The 18,368-nt window shown below is 37.7% G+C and overlaps 1 protein-coding gene across 3 annotated transcripts in view; it reads left to right on the forward strand.

Annotated features, from left to right (window-relative positions):
• Positions 1-9,346, forward strand: part of CEP57L1 (centrosomal protein 57 like 1) — a 64,006-nt gene extending 54,660 nt beyond the window's left edge. For all 3 annotated transcript variants that reach the window (XM_055136555.1, XM_055136554.1, XM_055136553.1), the window contains 4 exons: positions 1,402-1,479; positions 1,587-1,837; positions 3,194-3,338; positions 5,555-9,346. In XM_055136555.1, coding sequence (XP_054992530.1) covers positions 1,402-1,479; positions 1,587-1,837; positions 3,194-3,338; positions 5,555-5,767 — 687 coding nt within the window. In that variant the 3' untranslated portion in view covers positions 5,768-9,346. The remainder of the gene's footprint in view (positions 1-1,401; positions 1,480-1,586; positions 1,838-3,193; positions 3,339-5,554) is intronic.
• The last annotated feature ends 9,022 nt before the right edge of the window (positions 9,347-18,368 follow it).

The following is an 18,368-nucleotide window of genomic DNA, read 5'->3' on the forward strand; positions in this document are numbered from 1 at the left end:
TGCCAGAACGACCCACCCCCAAGTCACAATTTACTGTTTTCTACTCAGCATTTAAGTTTATGAGCTTATTCAGTTGTTATTCAGTTGATGCATATGTCTAAGATTCACAGTCTTTTAATGCTATAGGTTTCTACTCTAAATAAATGCCACACTGCTTATCCTTTCAGTGAACATTGGGTTTAATTCTTGGTTTTTGCTATTGGAAACAGCATTATTGTGAAAGTTCTTGTATATATATCATGGTGCATATATATAGTGTTTTCTATAATATTCTGAACCGTAAGTCATACATTCTTAACTATAAGATACTGTCCAACAGTTTATTTTCCAACCAGCAGTTATTAGTATTTATAGTATTTATAGCATAAACATCCTTTTTGTTTACTTTTTCGCCTGCTGTTTTTAAATAAGTATAAATTCACAGCAAATTAGGGAAATATACAGGGAGGTTCCATGATTTTTCAAGAAATTCCTCCAAAGGTGTCACCCTACATCTTACATTATATAATGTGGTATTTAAATAAATATTTTTAGACTGTTACAGCACAGTTTATTTGTATTCCATCAGTTGTATATTTGTGTGTATATATCAGTTTTGTTTTATTCTTTTGATTAGGTTTTTGGGTCACACCTAACAGTTCCCTAGGTCTACTGGCTCAGTACTTGGGAGGTAGCTCCTGGTGGTGTTTGGGGAAAACTATGTGGTGCCTGGATTTGAATCAGGGTGTCTACATGCAAAGCTTGCATTGCCTATTGAGTACTCTTTCTAGCACATTGATCCAAAATTATGCTAATAGAATAATATGTAGCCATTTGAAAATAGCTTTTAATTCCCCCTTCAGCCAGATTTCTTTACAGTCTACCCAACTCGTTGCATGTATTAACCCATTTAAAAAATTTTTTGTATAGTATTCCATGTCATGGACATATCAGTTTAACCATTTACCTGCTAAAGGAAGATTTAGGTTGTTTTCAGTTTGGGGCTACAACAAATAAAGCTATTAAAAACATTTGTGCATAGATTAGTATGTGTTTAATTTTACAAGAAATTGCCCAACTGTTTTCCAAAGTGGTTGTTTTATTTTGTATTCCTGCCAACAGTGTATAAGTGTTCCAGTTTCTGACAGTCTTGCTAACATTTGGTAATGTTGCTACTTTTAACTCTGACCATTTTGATAGGTATATAGTGACATTCCATTATAATTTGCATTTTTCTAAAATCTAATGATGCCAAATATCCATTCATGTGTTTACTTGTCATCTATATGTCCTCAATAAAATCTCTGTCCTTGTTTTGCCTGTCCTCTAATTGGATTATTTTATAGTTGATTTTTGAGATGACTTCATATAATAAATATATTTAAATACTTTTTGTTCATCTTTTCCCTTGCTAATATTTAGAAAACTAAGTGTTTAAAAAGAGCACCACCTCAGCAAACTTATTCCACATTTGGACCACAGTCTTTTGTGTCTGAGAAGGTAAGAGGAAAGTATTTTTGAAAATACTTGTTTTTAATAACTCCTACTATATTGTAAATGTTACCAGTTATTTGAAATTGTTCTCACCTATTTCTTTTCCCCTAAAGTATGCCTGTGCAAACCTGCACTCTGTGAATGCGGGTATACAAAACCTACCGCAGAATAGTCAGCATTATCGCCCATGTACACACAGCCTCCCTATACCCATTGCCGTGAATGATGCCAAGCACGACAAATCTACCAGGACAGCTTCCCAGTGTACATCTGCACCTTCTGACTCAGAAAAATTTACTTCCATTTGTGACAACTTGTCTGAACTTTTGAAGGCAATGCAAGATGAGCTGAACCAAATGAGTATGTGAGTATTTCTATTTTTTATCAGAATAAACAGTGAAAATTTTACATTTCTTTTATTCTTTAATTTGAAGAACAAAATCAACAGTGTCACTGAGCAATTTTGAGGGGGTTGTTTTGTTTTGATTTCTGGTTTTGGGCCACACCTTGTCATCGGGAGTGACCCCTGGCAGTGCTCAGGGCATTGCATACAGTTCTGGGGATTTGATCCAGGTCAACTTCATGCAAGGCAAGCACCTTACCTCCCGTACCTTATTTTCTTTTTTGCCTTATCAATTCTTATAGACCTTACTTAGACAATAGACTTCCTTTCTTTTGGTGAGGGAAGCCCATAAGCCACACCACGCAATCCTCAAGGACTATTCCCAGCTCAGAGCTTAGGGATGACTTTTGGTGGAGCCCAGTGAACTATGAGGTAGCTCAAACACAAGCCTCCTGCATGTAGCACGTGCACTTCAGCCCAGAAAGTTATAGCTCCGGCCCCTAGATTTGCTTTTATCTACATATTTGTCATGATTTTGACTGAGTTTATCGGTACTCTGTATGTTTCCTACTCTATATGATTATTTCTTTTCCAGTCTAAGAAACTTAAGTATTCCTAGATTAATTAATAATTGTTATATAACAATTATTGCTGTCATTCCAGTAGAGACTAGTCACATTTATTAAATTAACAAAATCTTATAAGAAAATTTATTTTGTTTCTATCATTTACTTTTTGTCTTTTATTTAAACAAACCAGTTTGTCAGACAAGTCACAATAACATAGCTCATTTGAGGCTCTGGCCAGTCTGCAATTCAATTTTTAAAGTTTCTGTGCAAGATTTTTTGCTGGATGCATATTTTATGCTTCAAGTTTAAAAAGGCACTCAACAGAAAATATGTGATTTGGTTGATCAGCTGTTTGAACTGACATCTCTATGGAAGATATAACTAGTTTCAGTAACAGCTGTGTAGGCTGTGCCCAAATCCATAGATTTCTCAGGTAAATACTTATACAGCTGAAATGTTTCCAATGAGCCTACATCAAAAATTTTGAAGTTAAAAGTGAAGAGTATCCTTTTAGGCCTCTAACTAAAGACATTGAAATACTTAATCACCTTTAGCAAGGAACAACAAGAATTATGACTGTTATAGTTGTTTAAGAGACTAAGATATTTCCAGGTCTATTAATTGCAAATCATAAGAAGCTATTAATAGCTACTATAAATCTAATTGAATATCCCTAGATAAAGATACTATCTTTGAAAATTAATATTTAATTCTGGCTGAGATTTATGATTGAACAAAATATCCCTTAATTGTTGCACAGAGATATACCATACACTATCAAAGTGCTGGACATTTTCTTTTTCTTTAGGGAGCATCAAGAGCTATGGAAACAAATGAAGGAAACTAAAAGCCCTTCAGTCTGTGAGGACATTGGAGGTAAACTGGAATATTTAGTTAAGAAAATGGAAATTAAAGGAGAACAAATTTCCAAATTGATGAAACATCAAAAGAATGTAAGAATGCTTTATTCAAATTTTAATAAAAATATATCTAGATTTAGTGTTCCATTTCTGTATAACCTTCCAAGTTTGAAGTTTGCATGTGTGTTCGTAGGTTTAGTAAACAGCTTATAGACAAAAGTCATTTAAGTGCATTACATATTAGAACCATCTATCCCATTGGAGTTACATGGTCTTCTACATCACACTCGAAGATATTTTAAAATGGGAACAAGAAAGTTCAGTAATATATGAACTCACTTTCCCAGAAATGGCTTTGTAAAATGATAGATATGTGCTAAATTTGCCTTTTTATTCCTCCCAAGTTGACTTTCAGTATTCTTTTCCTTTTCCCTTTTTCCTTCTCTAATGTTTTGATGATGTCCCTTATGTTAAGGGGTCTCTAATTCATAATATTTATACATTATAAACATGGCATCTCAAGCAACCCTAATACTAAAATCATTATCATCACTTTCCCAGAACAAGCCAGGCTATTCCATCCCCCAGCGACTGTATTTAGAGGCATAGAGTAGGGTGGAGAGGGAATTCTACTTTTGCATGTGAATTGTTGGTAACAAAAACAGACTTAGCAGTTTTATTAATATTTTAACAAAAGAATCATGGAATATAACAATATTTTAATCCAAGATAATAACTTCATAGGTTGAATTATTAGCAATATTGCATGCTGGGAGCAGAAAGCAGAGGAAGTGGTTCCAGGAACCCTCCAGTCCCGTCATAAAGCCTTCTGCCTAGGGAAAAATCAGCATCCCATTGGTGCATAACTCTTAAATTTATGATATCATAACCTCATAATTAAACTACCACTTTTATAAGAAATTAATATAGGATGAGGTACTTTTGCAACCTTTTTCCTACTATGAAAAAATAAAGAAAACTATGAAACTTTCAAAGCAAATACAGTCATTTTTTTGTTTTTGTTTTTGTTTTTGTTTTTTCAAATTTTGGGTCACACCTAGCTGTACTCAGGACTTACTCCTGGCTCTGTTCTCAGGGATCTGTCCTGAACTCAGGGATTTGCCTTGGCAGTGCTCAGGGAACTATATGTGGTACTGGTTGTTGAACCCGGGTCAAGCACATGCAAGGCAAGTACTTTACCTGCTGTTCTCTCTCTGGCCCCAGATATTTTCATTTTTTTGCTTTTTACATTTTGTTGAATTTTCTTATATGATTATGTTAAGGTGAAGACTGTGTATCTTAGACACACTCTTAGAATCATTTAGAAAAGAACTTTAAAGAAATTGTTGTAGAGTCATATTTTTAAAACTTAGCCACCCTCTACAAAATTTATATTTTGAGAAATATCATTTCTATTTCATAATAATTATACCAAATGTCCAAGCATTTATTGTTGCAAATAAAGTAACTTAATAAAAATTTTCAGAAAATAGAACACCAGGTATTTTGCTAATTTTTAGATCAACTAATAAGTTTTAATTCTGCTTATCCAGCTATTACTAGATATCTTCAATAATACAGAATTAGTCTCTTGACTTTTTACTTTTCATACATAAGAGTGTATGTATGTAGACAGAGATGTAAAATAGTGCCTAATAGATCCTTATTTTCTCTTGTTCCCCAATTTTTACTCATATGTTACTTTCCTTTTCTCACAGTGCTCATGCCCTACTTTCACCTTCTCAAATACATATTTTCTTTTGTTCTACTCAAAGTTGAAATGATCTGGTCTGACTTACTCTCTAGTTGTTAAATATATGCTTTCATTTCACTAATAAGTTGCTTTACTGCAAGGACTGGAGCTATAGCAAACTGGGTAGAGCGTTTGCCTTGCACGCGGCTGACCCAGGTTCGATTCCTCCATCCCTCTCCAAGAGCCCAGCAAGCTACCGAAGTATCCCGCACATGGCAGAGCCTGGCAAGCTACCCTTGGCGTATTCAGTATGCCAAAAACAGTAACAAGTCTCACAATGAGACGTTACTGGTGCCCGCTCAAGCAAATCGATGAACAGTGTGACAGTGCTACTGCAAGGATTATTTTATTCATTATATTTCTACCTAACCAGTGCAGTGTTAAGCTTATAAGAGATGTTGAATATTAATTTGTTAAATTAAATTTTAATTTGTTAAAATTTAACAAATTAAGTGATATAATATATGTATATATTATTATATATATATTCACCTTAGGCTACATTTTAGTGTAGCCTAATCAACTAAAATGTTGATTTTTTTTTTGTCCTCGCCAGGTCCATAAACTACAGCAAAAAGTTCAAAATTCAATGATGATTGCAACTTCAGATATTCAACAAAGAGATAGTAACCCTAAAGGATCAAAGAACATTAAAATTAGCCCTAGAAAATGCTCATTAACTAACTCTCCTCAGAAGAACTCTCATCCAGTACGAGTCCAAAATCTTCAAATGAAATTAAGAAGAGATGATATCATGTGGGAACAGTAAAACATTCACAAAGCTGTCACCTTAAATGAATGCTGCCAATTTTGAAATTCTTTCAGTCTCTGATACTTTGACTTAATTTAATATACCTTTATGAAATTTTGAATTATGTTTTTAGCTTCTATAAAGTGCTAAGTTGTAGTATTTTAAAATTAATGCCTAATGACCTCCCTAGAGTTCCAAATAATAATAAATGATTGCATTTTTGTTTTTCTTATTGACTTAAAATGCCTAATCTCATACTTTAGGATTATTGTTCACTTTACAGATATTTCAAACTAAAATTCTAAATGTATACTGGATTAATGATACTAAAAGTTAAGTAAAATTAGAGTTACAGGTACCATTTCACTTTTTCATTTAGCAGACTTGTAACTTTAAAAGCAAATGTATAGGGGACAAAGAAATAGTACAGCAGGTACGACTCTAACCTTACATAAAACTGACTGGGTTCAATCCCTGGCACCACATATGGTCTCCCAAGCATCACCAGAGGGGGATAGGAGGGGGATCCCTAAGCACAGAGCTAAGAATAAGCCCTGAGAACAGATGGGTATGGGTCAAACAAACAAAGCAATGTATAGGACAGGCATATTGCCTTAGCATGCATAAGGCCTTGAGTTTGATCTCTGCTGCATCTGACTTCCCAAAGCACCTCTAGATGTAGATCTGGTAGCCACTCAGCATCAAGAGAAGCCCGACAAATTTTTTTTTCAAGTTCTAGGAGGTGCCATGCTGCCATGTGGACCGCTCTCCAAAAGGAATCTAATACTTTTAAGTTGTGAGCCACATAACCAGGTTGATTTGAGGAGGGGCGGGGGGCACACCCATGCTCAGAGGTTAATCCTTTCAGTGCTCAGGAGACCATATATAGTGTTAGGGGTCAAATTTGGGTCAGCAGTATGCACGGTAAGTGCCTTACCCATTGTACCATCTCTCCAACCCCCGCCTCTTTATTTTCGATGTCATAGTTGCATTAGTGTTGAAGTCATTGTGTTTAGTTGCAGAGATACGACACCAATCCATTCACCGGTGGTCTTAAGATCCTTCCACTTTCCTCTCACTGCCCCTTCCCTGTCCACCTCCCACCCCCACCCTTGGCTGCCTTCGTTGATTATGTTGGTTATGTCTGAGTTTGTTTTCATTTGGGAACGTCTAATCCCTTTGTTCCTTTATATTCTTAATGAATTTCCTGAATCCACAATTAGGGGAATGTTCAAGCTCTAGATATGAAAGAATTTTTAGGGCAGGACTTGAAGAAGTTAGAAGGAAAAAAACTTGGGGATGGAGGGGGCATGTACTCCACAGTACTCAGACTACTCCTAACTCTGTGCTTAGGGCCATTCCCAGTGGTACTCAGGGAAATCATACAGTGCCAGGGATGAAATCTGGTAGTCAGTCCCATTGTTTCTTTGAGCACCTTAAACATTCCAAGAGGTTGCTCTTGGCAGTGCTGCAGGGACCATGCAGTGCTGAGCTTCAAACCGTGACCTCCCAGCCTGTTGAGTTATCTTTCCAGCTCTCCACTTTGTCTTCACTCCATTAGAATGTGAGATGTCGAGTTTCTACTCAACAAAAACTCACCAGGACCTTCAAGTGGTCCTATCTTTCTGTCTTTGTTTTCTATGAACTTAAAAAGGTGGCTGAATATATTCAGTTTATCAATAATGAATTATTGCTTCTGAAAATATATTATTAAAAAATATAATTGATATCAATTTAGAAATGCTTGAACTTTTCAGTTAAGAATTGAAAGTTGGGGGTTGGAGTGATAGGACAGTGGGTAGGGCATTTGCCTTGCACGTGACTGACCCAGGTTCGGTTCCCAGAATTCCATAAGGTTCCTCAAGTACCAACAGGAATAATTCCTGAGTGCATGAGCCAGGAGTATCCCCTGTGCATCGCCGGGTGTGACCCAAGTAGAAAAAAGAAATTGAAAATTGGACCAGAGTGATAATACTAATACAGTGGGGAGGGCACTTGCCTTGTACACAGCCAACCTAGGTTCAGTCCCTTTACTCCATATGGTACTCTGAGCATTGCCAGGAGTGGTCCCTGAGTGCAGAGCTAAGAGTAAGCCCTGAACACTAATGGGTGTGGATCAAGCAACAACAACAAAGGGATTGAAAATTGGCAGGCCCAGGAGATAACTCAGGGATCAGGGTCATACCTTAGATGCACAAGGACCCCAGTTCAGTCATTAGCACCTTATGGCTCCCAAACACCACTAGGTGGTCGCCCAGTACAGCTGAGCCCAACAACATTATATTGCCAGTATTGAACTGTCCAGCCTGCTTGGCTGAGTATCTCTGGGAGTGTTCCCGAGGCCCTCCCCTCCCCATCCCACAACCTCAAAATAAAAAATTGAAAACTTGCTTTTAAAGTCAGTTTATTAGTAAAAAGAAAATAATAAGAACAGAATCATTCAAATTCTGACTCTGCCATCTAGTTCCTTGTACAATAAGATAACTTTCTAGAGCTTCTTATATGTAAAGTGTAAAATATATATATATATAAAACATATATATATGTAGTTAGTGGTACTACATATAGCACTGTAGCACTGTCATCGTGTTGTTCATCAATTTGCTCAAGCGGGCACCAATGTAATGTCTCCATTGTGAGACTTGTTACTGTTTTTGGCATATCGAATATGCTACGGTAGCTTTCCAGGCTCTGCCATGCAGGCGGGATACTCTCAGTAGCTTGCTGGGCTCTCAGAGAGGGATGGAGGAATCAAACCTGGGTCAGCCACATGCAAGGCAAATGCCCTACCCGCTGTGCTATCACTCCAGCCCATATATACATATATATATGTATGTGTGTGTGTATGTGTATGTGTGTGTGAGTGTGTAGTGCCACTTATATTACCACATACCTCACGGGGTTGTTGTGAGGAGTAAATAAAATAACATGCCAAAGCCCCCCACAGCAAAGTTGGCACTGAGTAAAAACTCAATGAATGTTCAGGCTTATCCTACATAGCAGTGTGGTTTGGGGTTCTTGGAATGACAAGAATGGGGAGACAATAAAGGTCTCTTATTGCTCCATCACAGCTACTGAACTGAAAATGTGGCTGTTCTCCGATTGCAGCTCTCCTAGCCTTTGACTCCTCTGGGGGTGGAGCAGACTGTTTCCTTTCTAAACAGACCGTCTATGGTCAGTGTACAGGAGTTGCTGTAGCAACCCCATGGCTCCTCGCTGCCGAGCAGAAGCTCAGCACCGTGCCATTGATTTTGTTCACTTAAGTGAAAAATAGGTTTTTGGTTTTTTGTTTTTGTTTTTGTTTTGTTTTGTTTTTAAATCAAATACCAAAAAACTAAAGTGGAACTTTCCAGCTCAGCAGGTGTGTCAACTTTGGTGAAACTAGAAAATTGGAGTGTTTGAAGCTGCAGGTATTGTGACAATTCTAATTCTGGAAATGGAAATTAGAATCCTGAATTAACTATATTTGTGGGGATTATGGTAACCCAACCATTTTTATTATATTGTTGCTAAAGATAGAAGGATCAGTGAGCGATGCTTAGTATCAAGTGAGCTAGCTAGCTGACTTGTATGACATACTTGTAATTTATTTTTGAGATGTTTGTGGTCTTCTTTCTTTGAAAATACTCTGGGGGGTTTTGGGGGGTGGGGGTTGGTTTTTTGGACCACAACCAATAGAGCTCAGCGCTAAACTCCTGGCTCTGTGCTCAGGAATCATCCCTGGCAGTGCTCAAAGGACCGTATGCAGTGCCAGGGCTCCAATCCAGGTTGGCTGAGTGCTAGACACGTGCCTTATCCCCTGTATTATCTTTCGCTGGCCCTGAAAATGCAGTTTTAACTAAAAAGTAAAATCCATAGTACATGATAAGAAGTCATGTACTTCTTATCAAGAAGTCAAATAAAAATTTGACATGTACTGCGAGAAATCAGACCAAAGGGGAACGGCTGACTGGTCATATGCAGTGGAAGAAGGATGCATGTTCACTGGCCACAAGGGTACCAGCTGCCATTGTTGGTGTAGAGTAAATAGTGGAACAGTTAATGGGGTTTCTGGGAACTCTATTCAGCTGTAACTAAAGCTGTACCTACTGAGAACATTACATTGTAGTAAAGTTTAGATAAGTACAGGTCAGTTCCCAGATGAATAAGACAAGTCTCTTTCTACAGCACAAAAGCATCTGTGAGATTTACTTATTTAAAATCAGAGCTTTCAGGACTTTTCCCTCTGGAGAAGCCTGTGTTCTCTCTTGGACGTGTATTACTCTTTCCCTTCACTTCTCTCTCTCAAAATTTCTTTCAATAAAAATCATTTTGCTTCACTTAAAAAAAAAACCTTCCCGTTAGTGTCATGGCCCTTTTTAATGAAAAAGTGAAATGAAAATAATTTATTTAGTGGATTGATTTTGATCTGAAGAAAATACAATTTACTTCTTGGTAATTAAATATACCTTGCCAATACCTCAGCCTTTTTGTCCTTATACTTTGTTATTGTTAGTTTTTTTCTCATGGAACTCTTAATTCTTTTTGGGGGTATTTTGCTATATGAGAAGAATTAAACATAAAAAAATCATAAAGTTAAAATTTTAAGATATTGTCTATGCAGAATTTTATTATCGCTGTCATTTACTAAAGAATCAAGTATTTTTTATGAAATTTTTTTAGTTACTAAATTCTCTTTTGGTGCAAAATCTTACTGGATACCATAGGTAATCATTAAGATTATAAATTAGTATCCTACCTCTGAAAACATTTGTTTTGTACCATATATGCATTGTGCATTTTATACCTGTATGTTTAACAGTTTTTGAAGAATATGGAGAAGCAAATACATTGCTTGTTGCCTTATGCTCGAGGCAGTTTCTTGACTGTATGTAACTTGTTAATGACCAGTTAACAGTCTGTACTATTGAGAGATTGGTGCAATGAAGTGTGGTCCCAAAACAAAAAAATAGTAAGATTTTTCTACTAAATCTTGGTTTATTTTAATAAAGTTGACCTGTCTGTAGTTCTTCTTTATCTTTAGCTTTCACCAGCTTTTTCACCCCATCCCAGTTTGGGTATAATTTTCATTAGTCCTGTTGATTGAAGATACTATTGCACCTATTAATTTCAAACAAATACTGTCTGTAATATAACATAGCCTCAGGTAGTTTAGGTTTACTGGGTTACTCCCGTTACAGTGCTCCCATTCCTCTGTGTTTATTTGTAGCTTCTTTCTTTTTTCTTTCTTGTTTTTCTTTTTTTTTCTTTTTTTTTTGCTTTTTGGGTCACACCCAGCAATGCACAGGGGTCACTCCTGGCTCATGCACTCAGGAATCACCCCTGGCAGTGCTCAGGGGACCATATGGAATGCTGGGATTTGAACCCGGGTCGGCTGTGTGCAAGGCAAACACCCTACCCACTGTGCTATCACTCCAGCCCCCGATTTGTAGCTTCTTTCTTAGTGTTCAAGAGCCTAAGCAAAAAATGGCTATGTTGGGGTGGGGTGGGGGCAATCAGCAATAATGACAAATGAAAAAAATTAAAAAGTTATATTTTATATATCAATTATTAACTTGGACAAATTATAAAATTTACTTCTAGTCACTTTCCTTAAGAATGTCAGCAGCCCTGTTTCCTCATTCTTCAGTTTCTCATTGGTTGAACCTAAGTCAATGTTTTTCTAAGTGAAGGTCATATCCTATTAATGGATTGTGAAATCAATTTAGTGGTTCAAGTTCAGCATTTTAAAAAATGATGTACCATTAAAAACATTACAGTGTATCATACATATAGAAAGTAGCCAATGTTTTGTGAAACCTTGTGATAGATTGAAATGAAAATTTTAGTCTTAAATATTATTGGGGATGTAAAATTCAACTCTTCATAACGGTTCAAATGGATTGCATTTTGTTTGTTTGTTTGTTTGTTTGTTCTGGGGCCGGCAATGCTTTTAATGTTTACTTCTGGCTCTGCACTCAGGAATTACTCCTGGCTTTGTACAGGGGACGATATGGGAAGCTGGGGACTGAACCCAGATCAGCCATGTACAAGGCAAGTGCTTTGCCCTCTATACTATCTCTCAGCCCCTGGATTGCATTTTAAAGCAATAAAAGAATGAGATTAGAAAATTAAAAGAATAGTACTTCCAAATGCCCTACTTTGACTTGTGGCAATCTACTGTTTATTTCAGAAAAACCATTATAAATCCTTAGTATGTTTTACAGATAAAAGTTCCATTTTAATCAATACATTTCCTGGTCCATAGAATATTCTTAAACAATAGCCAGTTTATATTGGAGAAGTTTTGCTTTTCTAGTGTAGAGACAGATATATTCAAAATGAATCACTGACCCCTGTTCTTCAACCATTGTTGCCATCTAGTAACCAACTGCCTCTGTGTAGACGAACCAAGCATGGTCTTATGGTTAGGAAAGAAATTTGTTCTACAAGTTCTTGAGATAGTTTTTAATCATAAAAATGTTGTTTGTGGGAAGAGAACTATTTTCATGTCTCATATCTGAAATTCCCTGGTCAAACACTATTTGTCTAATCACCTATGGTCAGCAGTATTAAAAACACTGGCTATACCTTCAGCTTCTGTAAAAAATATCCTTTTATTGGACATAATCAAGTATGTTTTAAATGAATGAGTAGGAAATTTAAAATCTGACCCCAAAAATGGCTTCACTAAATAGAGCAACTACTTCTGACAGAGAGACTGCATAAGGTAACTATTTCTGACTCACACACTTGATATCCGGTTCAACCTATTTCTTAGTGGCCATATCAGCAAAGCCATTTTGTTCCGGGCTATGGTCAGAAAATGGAAAAAATGCTGTAAGGGCATGAATGTTAGAATTCCATTATGTGTCACTATAATGGAATTCTACCCACTTGTAAAAGATTCTTCACTGTTAGAATTACTAAATTACTAAAGTTGCTTAAGTAATTAAAGAAATTTTTATAGAAATTGTAAGATGAACTTGACCTAGGGCTAGTTAAAATATACTTTTCATAATTTTGAAATAACTTTGAAAAATATATACATACTTTTGACCTAATTTTGCTTAATCTAATTAGATTAATGACTCTTTAAGTTCTGAAAATCATTGGAAGGTATTTTTGGTTACCTTAAAGCTAAATGTATGGTACATTACGGGATTAGTTCTCAGAAAAACCTATTTAGTGAACTAGTACAGAATGTGAATAATTTCTTGCCTGAAATATAAAACTGATGTTTACAGGGCAGTTGTCCAGAATCTTCTTGCTGAATTGGAAAATATTTTCACTTTTATTACTGTAGGTCCTTTTCACTTTAAAAAAGTGTTCTTTAAAACATAAATCACACTGGTATACAGGAAATTCATTTAAATTTAAAATATGGCTGAGAATTCCATAGAACATTTATGGTTTTATAGCTTATAATTTCTAGTAAAGGTATATTTAATATTTTCACTGCAAACAAAAGCTAAAAATATGCAATATATGCTATATAATGCATAGTACTGTTATCTTAAATATTAAATGATTGAATACATATATAAAGCATTACTTTGTTTTCCAAAAAAATGAACTATGATCTTTTCTTTGTTTTGGGGCCACACCCTGTGACACTCACGGTTTATTCTTGGCTCTGCACTCAGTAGTTACTCTTGGTGGTGCTCAGGGTACCATACGGGATGCCGGAGATCAAACCCAGATCAGCTTCATGCTAGGAAAATGCCCTACCTGCTTAACTACCACTCTGGCTCTACAACTATAAATTTTTAAGTCGGATAATTCAGTAGTAGAGTTGAAGTTATTTCCAGGGTTAAGAAATTCTGCATTTTCTGGGGCTGGAGTGATAGCACAGCGGGTAGGGCGTTTGCCTTGCACACAGCCGACCCGGATTCAAATCCCAGCATCCCATATGGTCCCCTGAGCACTGCCAGGGGTGATTCCTGAGTGCATGAGCCAGGAGTGACCCCTGTGCATTGCTGGGTGTGACCCAAAAAGCAAAAAAAAAAAAGAGAAAAAAGAAATTCTGCATTTTCTTTAACCTCAAAAGTTGCCTTTTTCCTGAGTACTACCAGGAGCAATCCCTGAGCACAGACCCAGGAGTAAGTCCTAAATGCCTCCAGATGCAATCCCCCCAAAAAAAAAACAAATAATAAACACTTATTCTAAGATTTTATGTATGTTTCCTTTCTTTGATAAACTAGAAAGAATTTATATTAGTATTACAAACTTTAACTCTTGTGACATGATTTTTTTTTAATAATGTAAGAGTACTGCTATTCAGTCATTGATTAAGGTGATTGCATTGGGCATGAACTCCATATTACTTTTTTTTTAATTCAGAATGTTAATTTTATTTTATTATTTTATTATTATTCTTTTCGCCCCCCCCCTTTTTTTTGTTGATTCACTGTGAGATACAATTACAAAGCTTTCATTTTGAGCTTGTGACGTGATTTAAATATTGGGCATCCATTTGACCCAGCAATACCACTGCTGGGAATATATCCCAGAGAGGCAAAAAAGTACAATCGAAACAACATCTGCACATGTATGTTCATCGCAGCACTGTTTACAATAGCCAGAATCTGGAAAAAACCCGAATGCCCCAGAACGGATGACTGGTTGAGGAAACTTTGGTACATCTATACAATGGAATACTATGCAGCTGTTAGAAAAAAGGAGGTCAAGAATTTTGTAGTCAAGTGGATGGGCATGAAAAGTTTCATGCTGAGTGAAATGAGTCAGAAAGAGAGAGACAGACATAGAAAGATTGCACTCATCTATGGTATATAGAATAACAGAGTGGGAGACTAACACCCAAGAACTGTAGAAATAAGTACCAGGAGGTTGACTCCATGGCTTCGAGGCTGGCCTCACGTTCCGGGGAAAGGTCAACTCAGAGAAGCGATCACCAACTACATTGTAGTCGAAGGCCATGTGGGGGAAGGGAGTTGCGGGCTGAATGAGGGCTAGAGACTGAGCACAGCGGCCACTCAACACCTTTATTGCAAACCACAACAGCTAATTAGAGAGAGAAAACAGAAGGGAATGCCTTGCCACAGTGGCAGGGTGGGGTGGGGGGGAGATGGGATTGGGGAGGGTGGGAGGGACACTGGGTTTACGGGTGGTGGAGAATGGGCACTGGTGAAGGGATGGGTTCCAAACTTTGTATGAGGGAAGTATAAGCACAAAAGTGTATAAATCTGTAACTGTACCCTCACGGTGATTCTCTAATTAAAAATAAATAAATTAAAAAAATAAAAAATAAAAATAAATAAATAAATAAATAAATAAATAAAACTATAGATAAAAATAAATAAATAAATAAATATTGGGCATCAACGCTAAATTTTCAAAGAGCATCATTTTCTTTTTTGCTCTTTCACACTTGCGACCTCAAGGAGAGGGAGAGCTGTGTCTTTAGGATTTTGGTAGGATATTTGCCTGTCAGTTTATTTCTAAAAACCTCTTCTGAGCATTCCTATAGACATGCCACCAACAAAAGTGGAATGATTCCAGTATACCAAAATATATTTGTTGATTCAAACAACCACCCTCCGGAATAAAGCAGAAACTCAGAGACTGATCCACTTCGAGGGGAATAAAATAAAAGCTTATATGTGAAGAAGATTTTCAAGGAAGTCCAAAGACAGCCTTATCCAATTAAAAATATAAGTATTTTTTCTTTTAATTTTTATTAAGACACCATGATTTACAAAGTTGTTCATAATAGAGTTGTTTTAGTCATACAATATTCCAAAACTAATCCCACCACCAATGCCCACAGATCTCATAAAAAATTATTTATATTACTTGTTCTAACAAAAAGAAATAGCAAATAAAACTATCATAAGATAAATCCATAAGTCAATTGGTGCTGATTGATTATTATATGATTTTAACCTATGTAAATAAATCCAGCAGTCTGTGACTAGGCTCCAGAGGTCTTTGGTTGCAGAAACTCTGCTCGGGGACGGGGAGGGAAACTGAAGCCCACCCCTTTGAGGAGCCCGGGGAAAGACAGCCACGCTCAGGGGCAAGAGACTCTTTTCCTCGCTCGCTTCTGAGAGCTTGGTTTTAAAGTCTCTGGATGTTGGCCTTTGGTTGGATTACACAGCGCCCGGTGCAGTCCCTGGGTGTGACCTCCTAGCTACTGGAAGATGGGGAATCTGGGCGGAAAAGGCCCAGTCCCAATCCAAGCAGGCTTGGAGGTCCCAGCCCTGGGTCCCACACAACCTGGCTTCCTTTGCCGGTTCCTTCATGTGGGAGGCTCATCCGAACGTGTGGAGAGGGGCCTTGAGCCTGGCTGTCTTCCCCGGGGCTCCTCGGAGGGGTGGGCTTCAGTTTCCCCCCTGCCCGGAGCAGAGCTTCCTCAGCCGAAGACCTCCGGAGCCTAGCCACAGCCATGCTTGTCAAGGCCCCTCTCCACACGTTCAGAGGAGCCTTAGGCATGAAGGAACTGGCAGAGGAATCCAGGTGTGTGGGGACTGAGACCTCCAAGCCTGCTTGGAACGGTTCTGGGCCTCTTCTGCCCAGATTCCCCATCTTCCAGTAGCTTTGCTCGAGCGGGCGCCAGTAAGTTTTATATTAGAAAATGTTATAGATGCTGTTTGAGTGCATTAAGTAAAAGATTTCAATTAAAAAATCTCAACAGATGTTAAAAATCTGATCAGAGAACTGTCAGTATAAGTGAGAATTCATTATTTTATTATTGAAAATGTATAGAATCCCTTGACAAGTGAGGAGTATGTATCTTTCTTAACCTAGTAGATGGCAACCATAAACACCATGAGTAAGTTCCAATACTCAATGCTTACCCTGGTTCAATCCCCAGCATCCCATATAGTCCCCTGAGCACCGCCAGGAGTAACCCCTGTGCATCTCTAGGTGTGACTTAAAAAGAAAGAAATAATGGCTTCAGGGTGTGAATTCCCTAAGCTGTTGCCTGTTCCTGAAGCTCTGTATCATTCCTTCAAATCTAAACAATAATCTAGCTGGATAGAGTATTCATGGTAAGGTGTTCATTTCATGGAGTTTTTGTTATATCCCTCTGGCTTGTAGTGTCTCATTTTATAAAACTGATCTGAGTCTTACAGGCTTTCCTTTGTATGTAAATACCTTTTTTGATTTTGCTGCTTTCAGTATTCTGTATCTATCTTTAGATTTTGTCATATTCAGTACAGTGTTTCTTGGAGTTTTCCTAGTTGAGTATTTTTTGCTGGAACTTTTGGGGACTCTTGGATCTCAGTGCCTGTATTCAACTCTGGAAAATTTTATCAATGATTTCCTTAACTATCTAGGGTGTTTGCCTGCATGCGGCTCACCCGAGTTCGATTCCTCTCTCCCTCTCAGAGAGCCTGGCAATTTACCGAGAGTAACCCGCCCACACAGCAGAGCCTGGCAAGCTACCCGTGGTGTATTCGATATGCCAAAAACAGTAACAGGTCTCACAATGGAGACGTTACTGGTGCCTGCTCAAGCAAATCGATGAACAACAGGACAACAGCGTGGCAATGCAGTACTATTGTTTCTTCATCAAATTTATCTTTTTGTTCTTCGAGGACTCCAATAATTCTTATATTGCTCTTCCTGAACTCATTGATACTTCTCTAGTATGCTGTTTATTTCTTTTCAGACTATTTTCCACTTTCGGTTGTTTCCTAGTAGTTTCCTCCTGCCTCTTGTAGCTCCTTGATCTTTTTTGCTCAGCTTCTGGTTTTTTGCTGTTCAGAGTTTCTGGTGAGGTTTTGTTTGTTTGTTTGTTTGTTTGCTTTTGGATGGGAAGGGGGTGTGGGTCACATCCAGCAGTGCACAGGCTTAAGACTTTGGCTCTGCACTCAGGGATCACTCCTGGCAGTACTGGGGTAGTAGGGGGCACCGTATAGCATGCCAAGATCGAACCCGGGTCAGCCACATATCAGGCAATAGTCCTATCCTGATGTACTATTATTCCAGCTCCCTGTTGAGTTTTTGTATCACCTACCATTTCTGTCATTTCTGATTGTAGTAGTTTTTTCATTTTGACTCATACATTCTTGTGCTTTGCTAACTGTGCTATCATTTCTTTGAGCTCTTTAAACATCCTCATCTGATGCCACTGAAGTCTGGGATGCAATGAGCTGGTTGGTGTCATTTGTGCCTTCTGTTTTCATCCATTTTTTTTTGCAAGACAATTTTTTAAAAAAATTTTTTATTGAATCACCGTGAGAAACAGTTACAAAGCTTTCATGTTTGAGTTTCTATCGTACAATGATTGAACATCCATCCCTCCACCAGTGCACATGTTCTACCACCAATGCCCCTAGTACCCCCCGCTTCACACACACACTTTCCCAGCCCTCCCCTTTCCTCTATGGCAGACAGTCTCTCCCATACTCTCTCTCTACTTTTGGGCATTATGGTTTGCAATACAGATACTGAGAGGCTATCGCGTTTGGGCCTTTATCTACTTTCAGCACACATCTCCCATCCCAAATGATTCCCTCCAGCCATCATTGACAGTGATCCCTTCTCTATTCCAGCTGTCGTTTCCCCCAGCTCATGAGGCAGGCTTCCAACTATGGAGCAATCTTCCTGGCCCTTGTCTGTACTGTTCTTGGGTGTCAGTCTCATATTATGTTATTTTTTATTCCACAAA

The sequence above is a fragment of the Sorex araneus genome, chromosome 4 (assembly GCF_027595985.1).
Source record: "Sorex araneus isolate mSorAra2 chromosome 4, mSorAra2.pri, whole genome shotgun sequence".
In the NCBI taxonomy this organism is placed as follows: domain Eukaryota; kingdom Metazoa; phylum Chordata; class Mammalia; order Eulipotyphla; family Soricidae; genus Sorex; species Sorex araneus.